At 47.8% G+C, this 16,685-nt stretch overlaps 1 protein-coding gene across 1 annotated transcript; it reads left to right on the top strand.

Moving 5' to 3' along the window:
- nit2 (nitrilase family, member 2) lies at positions 1-14,526 on the top strand. The gene is made up of 11 exons (NM_001141655.1): positions 1-35; positions 175-288; positions 1,074-1,192; positions 1,518-1,638; positions 2,607-2,698; positions 3,623-3,716; positions 6,578-6,652; positions 6,856-6,934; positions 13,148-13,246; positions 13,717-13,772; positions 14,101-14,526. Exons 2-11 carry the CDS (start codon positions 261-263, stop codon positions 14,193-14,195), a joined length of 858 nt encoding a protein of 285 aa, NP_001135127.1. The 5' UTR covers positions 1-35; positions 175-260; the 3' UTR covers positions 14,196-14,526.
- Positions 14,527-16,685: the final 2,159 nt, after the last annotated feature.

The raw sequence follows: 16,685 nt of genomic DNA, 5'->3' as shown, positions 1-16,685 counted from the left end.
CAGAAAGATCGGCCCAATCGGCCAGAGACACAGAGGTATAATAACAACCGCCCTGCTATAATGACAATCAATTAATTATAGTGGCATCTGCTGACCGGTTGGGCTAGCCAGCTACATATGCGCATAAACTGAACTAAGTGCTTGAACTAAAACAAAATACCTTTATTTTGAAAGATGTCCAGCATAGACCCGGAAGAAGAGATGTTTTTCCTACGTTCATATTATGAGAACACGAATCCTGCAAACTGCTGCAAGCACTGATGTCTCTATTGGCCAAGACAATGTCTAGTAAGTAGAAAGAGCTGCCTATTGAAGCAGAACCGGCTTTTACAGGTGACAACATTAGGTGTATTTTCGAGCTAACTATGTTGAGATTTCCAGCTCAAATGTGCATTGCTACTCGTGTTGCCATTGGCTCTGTTGTTGACAGCTGAAAATAGGCAAGTGTTTATTTTCAATGCATGTAGTAAAGTTGTAGAAGTTGAAATCGATGTACACCTGTGCAGTCTTCACTTATATTTTTGACCTTTTAGCAGATGCTGTTATCCAGGGCGACTACAGGAGCAGTCGGGGTTAAGCGCCTTGCTCAAGTCCACTGACATATCTTTTTTTAACCTAGTCGGCTCAGGGAGTCGAACCGGCGACTTTTTGTTTACTGGCCCAACGCTCTTAACCGCCAGGTTACATGCTCCCCTTTATAGACTTTACATTAAAATACTCCCACCATGACCCCTTGTTGATCACTGTATTATTGACTGTATGTTTGTTTTACTCCATGTGTAACTCTGTGTTGTTGTATGTTGTCAAACTGCTTTGCTTTATCTTGGTCAGGTCGCAGTTGTAAATGAGAACTTGTTCTCAACTGGCCTACCTGGTTAAATAAAGGGTCAGGGTTATATATATAAATACCTGGTTAAATAAAGGTGAAATAAAAAAAAATTGTAGTGTCTGGTCATTGACCTTGAGCGGGATTATGTAATGGGCATAGCCAGCATTTTTATTTGCATATCATCGAAGAGTTTTTTTTTTAAACATTGGTGTCTGAATGGTGACCATTTTGTTTCTGCCCCCAGAGTTCCGTCTAGCAGTGGTCCAACTACATGTGACCAAGGTCAAAGCTGACAACCTCTCCAGAGCCCGGGGGCTGATCAAAGAAGCAGCTGCACAAGGGGCCAAAGTGGTGGTCTTACCTGTGAGTTCACCGCCCCCTTTTTACTCTTCTGCAATGTTTAGTGGTGATGGGCCACACCATGAGCCTGGTTCCTCTATAGATGTCTTTTTCCTGGCCACTGTGCTCTCTCTTTGTGGTCTAGGCAGGGGGCTACCATAAAGCACTTTGTGACAACTGCTGATGGGAAATATGATTTAATTTCCATCAGTGGAACAATTGATCTATTTTTCCAGGAATTAATATTGACTTGTTTTATTATTGATTGACTTCTCATTAGAAAGGGTCACTGTGCCAGTTGTTTCCCATAATACCATCCAAACATATTGATTATATTTCCATGTACCAGGAGTGCTTCAACTCCCCCTATGGAACTGGCTTCTTCCCTGAGTATGCAGAGAAGATCCCTGGAGAGTCCAGTCAGGTTCTGTCTGAGGCAGCCAAGGAGAGCCAGGTGTATCTGGTGGGAGGTGAGAGGAACTCTGGACAACTGTTGGGATTGTCCCCGTAGCTGGACAACCGTTGGGACTGTCCCCGTAGCTGGACAACCGTTGGGACTGTCCCCGTAGCTGGACAGCCGTTGGGATTGTCCCCGTAGCTGGACAACCGTTGGGACTGTCCCCGTAGCTGGACAGCCGTTGGGACTGTCCCCGTAGCTGGACAGCCGTTGGGACTGTCCCCGTAGCTGGACAGCCGTTGGGACTGTCCCCGTAGCTGGACAGCCGTTGGGATTGTCCCCGTAGCTGGACAACCGTTGGGATTGTCCCCGTAGCTGGACAGCCGTTGGGATTGTCCCCGTAGCTGGACAGCCGTTGGGATTGTCCCCGTAGCTGGACAGCCGTTGGGATTGTCCCCGTAGCTGGACAGGCGTTGGGACTGTCCCCGTAGCTGGACAGCCGTTGGGACTGTCCCCGTAGCTGGACAACCGTTGGGACTGTCCCCGTAGCTGGACAACCGTTGGGACTGTCCCCGTAGCTGGACAGCCGTTGGGACTGTCCCCGTAGCTGGACAGCCGTTGGGACTGTCCCCGTAGCTGGACAGCCGTTGGGACTGTCCCCGTAGCTGGACAGCCGTTGGGATTGTCCCCGTAGCTGGACAGCAGTATAGTCATAGTGGACAGTAGACTGAAAGCAGCTCTTTAGTAGGCTCTGATTAAATGATGTGTGTAGATATATGAGCTGTGTGTTAATGAGCTGTGTGTCGGTATGTGAGCTGTGTGTCGGTATGTGAGCTGTGTGTCGGTATGTGAGCTGTGTGTCGGTATGTGAGCTGTGTGTCGATATGTGAGCTGTGTGTCGATGTGTGAGCTGTGTGTCGATGTGTGAGCTGTGTGTCGATATGTGAGCTGTGTGTCGATATATGAGCTGTGTGTCGATATATGAGCTGTGTGTTAAACAGTGGGCTGTGATGTGTTAATGAGATGTATTGGTGTATTCAGGCTCCATCCCTGAGGAGGATGATGGAGGGAAGCTGTATAACACCTGTCCAGTGTTTGGACCTGACGGCAGCCTGGTGCTCAAACACCGGAAGGTAGGAACCTGGTGCTCAAACACAGGAAGGTATTAACCTGGTGCTCCAACACAGGAAGGTAGGAACCTGGTGCTCCAACACAGGAAGGTATTAACCTGGTGCTCCAACACAGGAAGGTAGGAACCTGGTGCTCCAACACAGGAAGGTAGGAACCTGGTGCTCCAACACAGGAAGGTAGGAACCTGGTGCTCCAACACAGGAAGGTAGGAACCTGGTGCTCCAACACAGGAAGGTAGGAACCTGGTGCTCCAACACAGGAAGGTAGGAACCTGGTGCTCCAACACAGGAAGGTAGGAACCTGGTGCTCCAACACAGGAAGGTAGGAACCTGGTGCTCCAACACAGGAAGGTAGGAACCTGGTGCTCCAACACAGGAAGGTAGGAACCTGGTGCTCCAACACAGGAAGGTAGGAACCTGGTGCTCCAACACAGGAAGGTAGGAACCTGGTGCTCCAACACAGGAAGGTAGGAACCTGGTGCTCCAACACAGGAAGGTAGGAACCTGGTGCTCCAACACAGGAAGGTAGAAACAGGAACCTGGTGCTCAAACACAGGAAGGTAGGAACCTGGTGCTCCAACACAGGAAGGTAGGAACAGGAACCTGGTGCTCCAACACAGGAAGGTAGAAACAGGAACCTGGTGCTCCAACACAGGAAGGTAGAAACAGGAACCTGGTGCTCCAACACAGGAAGGTAGAAACAGGAACCTGGTGCTCAAACACAGGAAGGTAGGAACCTGGTGCTCAAACACAGGAAGGCAGGAACCTGGTGCTCAAAGACAGGAAGGTAGGGACAAGGGACATATACATGTATAACACATGCATACAGTATGACTCCAACTTTATGAGGGGAGAAATGCTTTCACAGGACACTGGTTGTATTTGAGTGCCATACATTCTTTATATTTACCACTGTTCCTCTTGAAGATCCACCTTTTTGACATCGACGTTCCAGGGAAGATCCGTTTCCAGGAGTCAGAGACACTGAGCCCAGGGAGCAACCTGTCAATGTTCGACACACGTGAGTCTCTGAGTCTGCGTCTCAAATGGCAGCCTATTCCCTATGTAGTCAAATCAAATTATGTTTGCCACATGCACCGAATACAACATGTGTAGACCTTACAGTGAAATGCTTACTTACAAGCCCTTAACCTCAGGCTTCCGAGTGGCGCAGCGGTCTAAGGTACTGCATCTCAGTGCAAGAGGCGTCACTACAGACCCTTGTTTGATTCCAGGCTGTATCACAACCAGCCGTGATTGGGAGTCTCAAAGGGCGGCGCACAATTGGCCCAGCGTCGTCCGGTTTTGGCCGGGTTAGGCCGTCATTGTAAATAAGAATTTGTTCTTAACTGACTTGCCTAGTTAAATAAAGGTTAAATTAAAAAAAGAAAACCAACAATGCAGTTAAAAAAATATGTAAAAAAGTAACACGATCAAATAACAATAAGACTAAATAAAGTGCCCTCTTCATGAATGTCTTGGTTTGTTTGGACCATGTTAGTTTGTTGGCGATGTGGACAACAACGAACTTGAATCTCTCGACCCGCTCCAATACAGCCCCGTCACTGTGAATGGGGGCGTGTTCAGCCCTCCTTTTCCTGTAGTCCACAATCAGCTCCTTTATCTTGCTCACATTGTGGGAGAGGTTGTTGTCCTGGCACCACATGGTCCGGTCTCTGACCTCCTCCCTATAGGCTGTCTCATCGTTGTCGGGGATCAGGCTTACCACGGTTGTCGTCAGCAAACTTAATGATGGTGTTGGAGTCGTGCTTGGCCATGCAGTTGTGGGTGAACAGCGAGTACAGGAGGGGACTAAGCACGCAGCCCTGAGGGGCCCCCATGTTGAGGATCAGTGTGGCGGATGTGTTGTTACCTACCCTCACCACCTGGGGGTGGCCCGTCAGGAAGTCCAGGATCCAGTTGCAGAGGGAGGTGTTTAGTCCCAGGGTCCTTAGCTTAATGATGCGTTTTGAGGGCACTATGGTGTTGAACGCTGAGCTGTAGTCAATGAATAGCATTCTCACATAGGTGTTCCTTTTGTCCAGGTGGGAAAGGCCGGTGTGGAGTGCAATAGAGATTGATGTGGATCTGTTGGGGCGGTATGTGAATTGGAGTGGGTCATTTAGGTAGGTTACCTTAGTGTTCTTGGGCACAGGGACTATGGTGGTCTGCTTGAAACATGTTGGTATTACAGACTGGGTCAGGGAGAGGTTGAAAATGTCAGTGAAGACACTAGCCAGTTGGTCTGAGTACACGTCCTGGTAATCCGTCTGGCCCAGCGGCCTTGTGAATGTTGACCTGTTTAAAGGTCTTGCTCACATCTGCTACGGAGAGCGTGATCACACAGTCATCCGGAACAGCTAGTGCTCTCATGCATATTTCAGTGTTATTTGTCTCGAAGCGAGCATAAAAGGCATTTAGCCTGTCTGGTAGGCTCGCATCACTGGGCAGCTCGCTGCTGGATTTCCCTTTGTTGTCCGTAATAGTTTGCAAGCCCTGACACATCCAAGAGCGTCAGAGCCGGTGTAGTAGGATTCAATCTTAGTCCTGTATTGACTCTTTGCCTGTTTGATGGTTCGTCTGAGGGCATAATGGGATTTCTTATAAGCGTCCGGATTAGTGTCCCACTCCTTGAAGCGGCAGCTCTACCCTTTAGTTCAGTGCGGATGTTGCCTGTAATCCATGGGTTCTGGTTGGGATATGTACGTACGGTCACTGTGGGGACGACGTCATCAATGAACTTATTGATGAAGCCAGTGACTGATGTGGTGTACTCCTCAATGCCATCTGATGAATCCCAGAACATATTCCGGTCTGTGCAGCAAAACAGCATTGTAGCGTAGCATCTGCGTCATCTGACCACTTCCGTATTGAGTGAGTCACTGGTACTTCCTGCTTTAGTTTTTGCTTGTACGCAGGAATCAGGAGGATAGAGTTATGGTCAGATTTGCCAAATGGAGGGCGAGGGAGAGCTTTGTACGCGGCTCTGTGTGTGGAGTAAAGGTGGTCTAGAGTTTTTATTTGTATTTTTTCCTCTGGTTGCACATTTAACATGCTGGTAGAAATTAGGTAAGACGGATTTAAGTTTTCCTGCATTAAAGTCCCCGGCCACTAGGAGCGCCACCTATGGATGAGCAGTTTGCTTATGGCCCTATACAGCTCGTTGAGTGCGGTCTTAGTGCCAGCATTGGTTTGTGGTGGTAAATCGACAGCTATGGAAAAATATAGATGAAAACTCTCTTTGTAAATAATGTGGTGTACAGCTTATCATGAGGTACTCTACCTCAGGCAAGCAGCTGTTATTGACAAATAGATCAGATCGCCACCCCTTGTCTTAACGGATGCAGCTGTTCTGTCTTGCCGATACACGGAAAACCCAGCCAACTGTATATTATACACGTCGTCGTTCAGCCACGACTCGGTGAAACATAAGATATTACAGTTTTTAATGTCCCGTTGGTAGGATAGTCTTGAACGGAGCTCATCCAGTTTATTCTCCAATGATTGCACGTTGGCCAATGGGACGGATGGTAGAGGTGGGTTACCCACTCGCTGACGAATTGTGCACTTCTTTTGACCAGTAATAGGGTGTCACTTGGGACGCAACACTTTTCACATAGTGCCACCTCCAAACCTGCATTGTAGCATGCTGGGTATAGTCTGGTAAGTTACTGTGTATTGGGTTAACTCTAACCCCGTGTTACTGTGTATTGGGTTAACTCTAACCCCGTGTTACTGTGTATTGGGTTAACTCTAACCCCGTGTTACTGTGTATTGGGTTAACTCTAACCGCGAGTTACTGTGTATTGGGTTAACTCTAACCGCGAGTTACTGTGTATTGGGTTAACTCTAACTAGCCCTTCTCTGTCTTGTCTCCTCTAGCATACTGCAGGGTGGGTGTAGGGATCTGCTATGACATGAGGTTTGCAGAGCTGGCCCAACTCTACTCTAAGAAAGGTGAGGGTAACATGGTGACAGCTGAGCTGAGCTGTGAAAGTCTTACCAACCTGGTAACCATTGTAGGTAGACCGGCAGAAAGGATCCCAAAGGGGCCATGTATATTAAAAACAATATGAAGTAGGGAATGTATTGATGTAATGTAATGAATGAACCGTGGGCAGACCTGGACAGTGAGGATGTTGTTATCTGTGTTCCATCAGGATGCCAGCTGTTGGTCTACCCTGGAGCCTTCAACATGACCACCGGGCCGGCCCACTGGGAACTGCTGCAGAGAGGAAGGTTGGTGAACATCTTCTATTAAGTCATTTTCCATTTTAAAACCATTTGCTGTGTCCTGCTCACTGGCTCTTTTCTGCCCACGCCGTCCTAAAGGCTGTGAGACACCGGTAGAGACACGCCGTCCTGAGACACCGGTAGAGTCACGCCGTCCTGAGACACCGGTAGAGTCACGCCGTCCTGAGACACCGGTAGAGTCACGCCGTCCTAAAGGCTGTGAGACACCGGTAGAGTCACGCCGTCCTGAGACACCGGTAGAGTCACGCCGTCCTGACACACCCGTAGAGTCACGCCGTCCTGACACACCGGTAGAGTCACGCCGTCCTGACACACCGGTAGAGTCACGCCGTCCTAAAGGCTGTGAGACACCGGTAGAGTCACGCCGTCCTGAGACACCGGTAGAGTCACGCCGTCCTGAGACACCGGTAGAGTCACGCCCGTCCTGAGACACCGGTAGAGTCACGCCGTCCTGACACACCGGTAGAGTCACGCCGTCCTGACACACCGGTAGAGTCACGCCGTCCTGACACACCGGTAGAGTCACGCCGTCCTGACACACCGGTAGAGTCACGCCGTCCTGACACACCGGTAGAGTCACGCCGTCCTGACACACCGGTAGAGTCACGCCGTCCTGACACACCGGTAGAGTCACGCCGTCCTGACACACCGGTAGAGTCACGCCGTCCTAAAGGCTGTGACACACCGGTAGAGTCACGCCGTCCTAAAGGCTGTGACACACCGGTAGAGTCACGCCGTCCTGAGACACCGGTAGAGTCACGCCGTCCTAAAGGCTGTGAGACACCGGTAGAGTCACGCCGTCCTGAGACACCGGTAGAGACACGCCGTCCTAAAGGCTGTGACATGCCAGAGAGTACTAAGCATCTCTGAACAGAGTACCAGCCGTACAAACCGATTCTACATCTCGAGAGCATCCTGACTGGATGTGTCACCGTCTGGTATGGCAACTGCACAGCCCGCGACCAGAAGACCCTACAGAGGATGGTGAAGACGGCCCACCATATCACTGGGGGCAAGCTCCCAGCCATCCAGGACGTACATGCCAGGCGGTGTCTTAAAGGCCTGATGAATTGCCAAAGACTCCAGCCACCCCAGACATGGACTGTTCTCCATGTTCCCGTCCGGCAGGAGGTACCGGTGCATCAAGGCTCAGACCAACAGACTCCTAAACAGCTTCTATCCCCTGTCCATAAGACTGTTAAATGGCTAACAACTACTGCTCTCCCTCACACCTACGCCGCTGCTAAAATTATTATTGATTAGATGTATCGTTGTCTCTACCTTCTTGCCCTTTGTGCTGTTGTCTGTGCCCAATAATGTTTGTACCATGTTTTATGCTGCTACCATGTTGTGTTGCTACCATGTTGTTGTCATGTTGTGTTGCTACCATGCTGTGTTGTCATGTCTTGCTGTGTTGTTGTCTTAGGTCTCTTTATGTAGTGTTGTGGTGTCTCTCTTGTCGTGATGTGTGTTTTGTCCTATATTTTTATTCCCAGTCCCGTCCCCGCAGGAGGCCTTTTGGTTGGCCGTCAGTGTAAATAAGAATTTGTGTGTATTACTACCACTACGGTGCTGGTCATTGATTATTGATTGCCATTATCATTAGTATGTATCTATTTATCCTGCTACCGGTCACTATTACTCCTGTTTACATGTATATAAACTCGGCAAAAAAAGAAACGTCTTCTCACTGTCAACTGCGTTTATTTTCAGCAAACTGAACATGTGTAAATATTTGTATGAACATAACAAGATTCAACAACTGAGACATAAACTGAACAAGTTCCACAGACATGTGATTAACAGAAATGGAATAATGTGTCCCTGAACAAAGGGGGGGTCAAAATCAAAAGTAACAGTCAGTATCTGGTGTGGCCACCAGCTGCATTAAGTACTGCAGTGCATCTCCTCCTCATGGACTGCACCAGATTTGCCAGTTCTTGCTGTGAGATGTTACCCCACTCTTCCACCAAGGCACCTGCAAGTTCCCAGACATTCCTGGGGGGAATGGCCCTAGCCCTCACCCTCCGATCCAACAGGTCCCAGATGTGCTCAGTGGGATTGAGATCCGGGCTCTTCGCTGGCCATGGCAGAACACTGACATTCCTGTCTTGCAGGAAATCACGCACAGAATGAGCGGTATGGCCGGTGGCATTGTCATGCTGGAGGGTCAGGTCAGGACGAGCCAGCAGGAAGGCTACCACATGAGGGAGGAGGATCTCAACAGCGTTGAGATTGCCTGCATCGACAACAAGCTCAGTCCGATGATGCTGTGACACACCGCCCCAGACCATGAAGGACCCTCCACCCGAAACCGACCATCACCCCTGGTGAGACAAAAACGCGACTCGTCAGTGAAGAGCCCTTTTTGCCAGTCCTGTCTGGTCCAGCGACGGTGCCCATAGGCGACGTTGTTGCCGGTGATGTCTGGTGACAACCTGCCTTACAACAGGCCTACAAGCCCTCAGTCCAGCCTCTCTCAGCCTATTGCGGACAGTCTGAGCACTGATGGAGGGATTGTGTGTTCCTGGTGTAACTCGGGCAGTTGTTGTTGCCATCCTGTACCTGTCCCGCAGGTGTGATGTTCGGATGTACCGATCCTGTGCAGGTGTTGTTACACGTGGTCTGCCACTGCGAGGACGATCAGCTGTCCGTCCTGTAGCGCTGTCTTAGGCGTCTCACAGTACGGACATTGCAATTTATTGCCCTGGCCACATCTGCAGTCTTCATGCCTCCTTGCAGCATGCCTAAGGCACCTTCACGCAGATGAGCAGGGACCCTGGGCATCTTTCTTCTGGTGTTTTTAAGAGTCAGTAGAAAGGCCTCTTTAGTGTCCTAAGTTTTCATAACTGTGACCTTAATTAAAGCATGGGGAAACAGTGTCTAAACCCTTTTACAATGAAGATCTGTAAAGTTATTTGGATTTTTACGAATTATCTTTGAAAGACAAGGTCCTGAAAAAGGGACGTTTATTTTTTTGTTTATTACCATTAGTATCTATCTATTTATCCTGCCACTGGTCACTATTACTCCTGTCGACATGTACACTACCGTTCAGAAGTTTGGGGTCACTGAAATTTAGAAGGCCAGCATCCCGGAGTCGCCTCTTCACTGTTGACGTTGAGACTGGTGTTTTGTTGGTACTATTTAATAAAGCTGCCAGTTGAGGACTTGAGGCGTCTGTTTCTCAAACTAGACACTCTAATGTACTTGTCCTCTTGCTCAGTTGTGCACCGGGGCCTCCCACTCCTCTTTCTATTCTGGTTAGAGCCAGTTTGTGCTGTTCTGTGAAGGGAGTAGTACACGGCGTTGTACGAGATCTTCAGGTTCTTGGAAATTTCCCGCATGGAATAACATTAATTTCTCAGAACAAGAATAGACTGATGAGTTTCAGAAGAAAGTTCTTTGTTTCTGGCCATTTTGAGCCTGTAATCAAACCCACAAATGCTGATGCTCCAGATACTCAACTAGTCTAAAGGCCAGTTTTATTGCTTCTTTAATCAGACAACAGTTTTCAGCTGTGCTAACATAATTGCAAAAGGGTTTTCTAATGATCAATTAGCCTTTTAAAATGATAAACTTTGATTAGCTAACACAACGTGCCATTGGAACACAGGAGTGATGGTTGCTGATAATGGGCCAGAAACAAAGTCTATGTAGATATTTCATTCAAAATCAGCCGTTTCCAGCTACAATAGTCATTTACAACATTACAATGTTTACACTGTATTTCTGACCAATTTGTTATTTTTCTTTCAAAAACAAGGACATTTCTAAGTGACCCCAAACTTCTGAACAGTAGTGTATATATTACCGTAGTATTTATATATTCCTGCATGTATATCCAAATACCGGTCACTTTTCAGCCCTGTTTACATGTGTATCCAAATACCGGTCGCTTTTCAGCCCTGTTTACATGTGTATCCAAATACCGGTCGCTTTTCAGCCCTGTTTACATGTGTATCCAAATACCGGTCGCTTTTCAGCCCTGTTTACATGTGTATCCAAATACCGGTCGCTTTTCAGCCCTGTTTACATGTGTATCCAAATACCGGTCGCTTTTCAGCCCTGTTTACATGTGTATCCAAATACCGGTCGCTTTTCAGCCCTGTTTACATGTGTATCCAAATACCGGTCGCTTTTCAGCCCTGTTTACATGTGTATCCAAATACCGGTCGCTTTTCAGCCCTGTTTACATGTGTATCCAAATACCGGTCGCTTTTCAGCCCTGTTTACATGTGTATCCAAATACCGGTCGCTTTTCAGCCCTGTTTACATGTGTATCCAAATACCGGTCGCTTTTCAGCCCTGTTTACATGTGTATCCAAATACCGGTCGCTTTTCAGCCCTGTTTACATGTGTATCCAAATACCGGTCGCTTTTCAGCCCTGTTTACATGTGTATCCAAATACCGGTCGCTTTTCAGCCCTGTTTACATGTGTATTCAAATACCGGTCGCTTTTCAGCCCTGTTTACATGTGTATCCAAATACCGGTCGCTTTTCAGCCCTGTTTACATGTGTATCCTACTATCACAGACTCACACTAACTTTCACACTGCATCGCAGTGCCACTAGAGATTCTGGTTTGTGTCCGGGCTCTGATTCTGGTTCGTGTCCTGGTTCGTGTCCGGGCTCTGATCCTGGTTCGTGTCCGGGCTCTGATCCTGGTTCGTGTCCGGGCTCTGATCCTGGTTCGTGTCCGGGCTCTGATCCTGGTTCGTGTCCGGGCTCTGATCCTGGTTCGTGTCCTGGTTCGTGTCCTGGTTCTGATCCTGGTTCGTGTCCGGGCTCTGATCCTGGTTCGTGTCCGGGCTCTGATCCTGGTTCGTGTCCGGGCTCTGATCCTGGTTCGTGTCCTGGTTCTGATCCTGGTTCGTGTCCTGGTTCGTGTCCGGGCTCTGATCCTGGTTCGTGTCCGGGCTCTGTCGCAGCTGGCCGCGACCGGGAGACCCATGGGGTGGCACAGAATTGGCCCAGCGTCGTCCGGGTTAGGGGAGGGTTTGGCCCAGCGTCGTCCGGGTTAGGGAGGGTTTGGCCGGCAGGGATGTTCTTGTCCCATCGCGCTCTAGCGACTCCTGTGGCGGGCCGGGCGCAGAAATACAATGAACCACCTACAGACTCACATCCACACATCCACCACCACTTATGCTGCTGCCATACAGTGTCTGTCTCCTAACCCCTGGCTGCTCGTCCATACAGTGTCTGTCTCCTAACCCCTGGCTGCATGTCCATACAGTGTCTGTCTCCTAACCCCTGGCTGCATGTCCATTCAGTGTCTTTCTCCTAACCCCTGGCTGCATGTCCATACAGTGTCTTTCTCCTAACCCCTGGCTGCATGTCCATACAGTGTCTGTCTCCTAACCCCTGGCTGCATGTCCATACAGTGTCTGTCTCCTAACCCCTGGCTGCATGTCCATACAGTGTCTTTCTCCTAACCCCTGGCTGCATGTCCATACAGTGTCTTTCTCCTAACCCCTGGCTGCATGTCCATACAGTGTCTTTCTCCTAACCCCTGGCTGCATGTCCATACAGTGTCTGTCTCCTAACCCCTGGCTGCATGTCCATACAGTGTCTGTCTCCTAACCCCTGGCTGCATGTCCATACAGTGTCTTTCTCCTAACCCCTGGCTGCATGTCCATACAGTGTCTTTCTCCTAACCCCTGGCTGCATGTCCATACAGTGTCTTTCTCCTAACCCCTGGCTGCATGTCCATACAGTGTCTGTCTCCTAACCCCTGGCTGCATGTCCATACAGTGTCTACCAGTGTTTTTCTCTGCAGATTTGGTACTGGCCCAGGCCCAGACCCTGTATGTAGCTTCTACTATATTGAATACTGAACTGATGGGTCGGAAACTTAAACTTGAATTGCGCAAAAATGTAAGCCACCAGCTGGGGGGGGGGGGGTCTCTGAAACACGCTGAACGAACGGCAGATGAACGGTAGAGAAACATTTGCTGCGGTGTGTGTGGTCCTTAACTCAGACTCTTGTCTGTCTCTCTCCCTACCAGGGCGGTGATAACCAGGTGTGTGTGGTCCTTAACTCAGACTCTCGTCTGTCTCTCTCCCTACCAGGGCGGTTGATAACCAGGTGTGTGTGGTCCTTAACTCAGACTCTCGTCTGTCTCTCTCCCTACCAGGGCGGTGATAACCAGGTGTGTGTGGTCCTTAACTCAGACTCTCGTCTCTCTCCCTACCAGGGCGGTTGATAACCAGGTGTATGTGGCCACGGCTTCCCCTGCCAGAGATGAGACGGCCTCCTACGTGGCCTGGGGTCACAGCACTGTTGTTAGTCCCTGGTGAGTACTAGACAGCCTGGGATCACAGCACTGTTGTTAGTCCCTGGTGAGTACTAGACAGCCTGGGATCACAGCACTGTTAGTCCCTGGTGAGTACTAGACAGCCTGGGATCACAGCACTGTTAGTCCCTGGTGAGTACTAGACAGCCTGGGATCACAGCACTGTTAGTCCCTGGTGAGTACTAGACAGCCTGGGATCACAGCACTGTTGTTGGTCCCTGGTGAGTACTAGACAGCCTGGGATCACAGCACTGTTGTTAGTCCCTGGTGAGTACTAGACAGCCTGGGATCACACCACTGTTGTTAGCCAGCACATACTGTCTGTTTTCTACTGTTTTCTCTGAAGGCGGCAGTATTTTGGTCTGTGTGGTTGCCACAGAGACCAGTCATGTCCTGTGTACCGAATGTGTTTTATTGGATGTGTGACGTGATTGAAAGCATTTCTAACAGTTATTTCATTATCATGACAGGGGAGAGGTGATATCTAAGGCGGGGTCTGAAGAGACTGTTGTTTACGCAGACATTGGTGAGTGGTACCAGGGTGATTCTGTGGTACCAGAGTGGTTCTGTGTGACTGAGTGGTTCTTAACCTCTTTGTGAACCAGCACCATTATCTAATGTAACTAGTTTGAGCCAGCAACATTATCTAATGTGACTGTAGTTTGATTCAGCACCATTATCTAATGTAACTAGTTTGAGCCAGCACCATTATCTAATGTAACTGTAGTTTGATTCAGCACCATTATCTAATGTGACTGTAGTTTGATTCAGCACCATTATCCATTGTGACTAATTTAACTGTAGTTTACTTTAGCTTATCAGTGTCCTGACCTCTCCCTCTGTGTGTTTTTCAGACCTGCAGTATTTGGCCAACGTTCGTCAACAGATCCCCATCACAGCCCAACGCCGCAGTGACCTCTACACTGTGAACGCAGTGCAGGAGGGATGAACTTTAACCCCTGAACCCTTAGCTATGAGAAACTGAGGAGTTACAGTAAACAGACCTGTCTATTCTTGGTGAGAAATTGATAGCTGGAGAATGAGTGTTGGCTACACAGTTGTTTGAACCTACAATACATGACTCAGTAACAGCTGTGAGAGATTCTGTGTAATCAGTAAATGCAGTCTGAGGTGCATGTAATAAAGCACATTATCTTAGATGGAACCATTTTAACATTAGAGGATGTACGTCCTCTCTAATTTACACAAAGATATTATATTCTTTGTAATAACATCTGTTTCCAAATCACAACATCCAGTTCAATTAAATTCATTTTTGTAAAGAAAAAGTATTTCTGTCTGCTCTGTTCTGGTTTTAAAACATCAGCTATTCTGAGCATCTCCGGTTACTGTAGGCTATTTCAATCTCTTCATCATGACAAGATCAAAATGCATCAAACGGACGAGATACATCACAACCAGTTTGTCTCTTTTTTTATTTCTGCAGGAAACACACAGTATCTGTCTATAACAAAGATCATTATTGTTGCAAGAAACACAGTATTTGTCTATAACAAAGATCATTATCGCTGCACGAAACACAGTATCTGTCTATAACAAAGGTCATTATCGCTGCGAGAAACACAGTATCTGTCTATAACAAAGATCATTATCGCTGCAAGAAACACAGTATCTGTCTATAACAAAGATCATTATCGCTGCACGAAACACAGTATCTTTTATATAACCAAGATCCATAATTATCAGGGAGTGCCGTGTGTAGAGAGAAGTAGGAAGTGAGGTAGGAGGGGTACTGTAGGTACCAGGCCATTGTTAGAACAGGGATGGTCAATGTGATCCAAACAACAGTAAGCAACACTATCATTATGCCCACACTCTGGTATTCACTTAAAGAGGCAATCTGCCGTTGCTTCATCCATACCCATTCATTCTGGACGAATAAACGCCTCGTGCTGTCTTACCCCATCAGAACCCAAAATATTCGAGCTCTATTCAATCAGATCTGCTTTAGCCCACGTCTACATCAGAGGAGGCTGGTGAGGGGAGGACGGCTCATAATAATGGCTGGAATGGAGCGAATCAAATCAAATAGTTATTTGTCTCATGCGGTGGATACATGTGTAGACCTCACAGTGAAATGCTTACAAGCTCCTTAACCAACAGTGCAGTTTTAAAGAAAAAAATAGCCAAACACGTGTTTGATACCATTAAAGAGCATGGCGCTGACAGATGGCCGCCTCGCTTCGAGTTCTTAGGGAACTATGCAGTATTTTTAGATATTATTTCTTACATTGTTACCCCAGGAAATCTTAAGTCTTATTACATACAGCCGGGAAGAATTATTGAATAAAAGCGCAACATCAAATTACCAACATTACGACCAGGAATGCGACTTTCCCGAAGTGGATCTTCTGTTCGCACCACCACCCAGGACAATGGAGCTAATTCCAGTAGGCGATCCAAAACAACGACGTCGCAGAAGTGGTTAACGACTCATGGTGTAATCATAACAACATACAGGAACTCAAGTCCTTCTGCTCACCCAATCTAGAATTCCTTACAATCAAGTGGCAGCCATTTTAACTACCAAGAGAATTCTCAACAGTTATAGTCACAGCTGTAGCAGACACCAAGACTCAAGCAGACACCAAGATGGCCATCAAGGAACTTCACTGGACTATATGCAAACTGGAAACCATACATCCTGAGGCTGCATTTATTGTAGCTGGGGATTTTAACAAAGCAAATTTGAGAACAAGTCTACCTAAATTCTATCAGCATATTGATTGTACGACACGGAGGGCTAACACTATCGATCACTGCTACTCTAACTTCCGAGATGCATACAAAGCCCTCCCATGCCCTCCCTTCGCCAAATCTGACCACGATGCCATCTTGCTCGTTCCAGTCTTATAGGCATAAACTCAAACAGGATGTACCAGTGACGAGAACCATTCAACGCTGGTCCGACCAATCGGAAGCCACGCTTCAAGATTGTTTTGATCACGCGGACTGGAATATGTTCCGGTCAGCCTCAGAGAACATCATTAACCTACACGCTGACTCGGTGAGTGTGTTTATAAAGAAGTGTGTTGGAGATGTTGTTCCCACTGTGACTATTAAAACCTACCCTAACCAGAAACCGTGGATGGATGGCGGCATTCGCACAAAACTGAATGCGCGAACCACCGCATTTAACCATGGAAAGAGGTCTGGGAATACAGTGCCTTGCAAAAGTATTCACCCCCTTGGCGTTTTTCCTATTTTGTTGCGTTACAACCTGTAATTTAAATTGATTTTTATTTGGATTTCATGTAATGGACATAAACAAGATAGTCCAAATTGGTGAAGTGAAATGAAAAAAATTACTTGTTTTGAAAAAATTCTAAAAATGTAAAACGGAAAAGTGGTATTCACCCCCTTTGCTATGATGAAGCCCCTAAATAAGATCTGGTGCAACCAATTACCTTCAGTCACA

Source organism: Salmo salar, chromosome ssa16 (genome assembly GCF_905237065.1).
Source record: "Salmo salar chromosome ssa16, Ssal_v3.1, whole genome shotgun sequence".
Taxonomy (NCBI): domain Eukaryota; kingdom Metazoa; phylum Chordata; class Actinopteri; order Salmoniformes; family Salmonidae; genus Salmo; species Salmo salar.
Note: the sequence above shows the minus strand (reverse complement) of the source record. Positions and strands in the feature narration are given on the sequence as shown.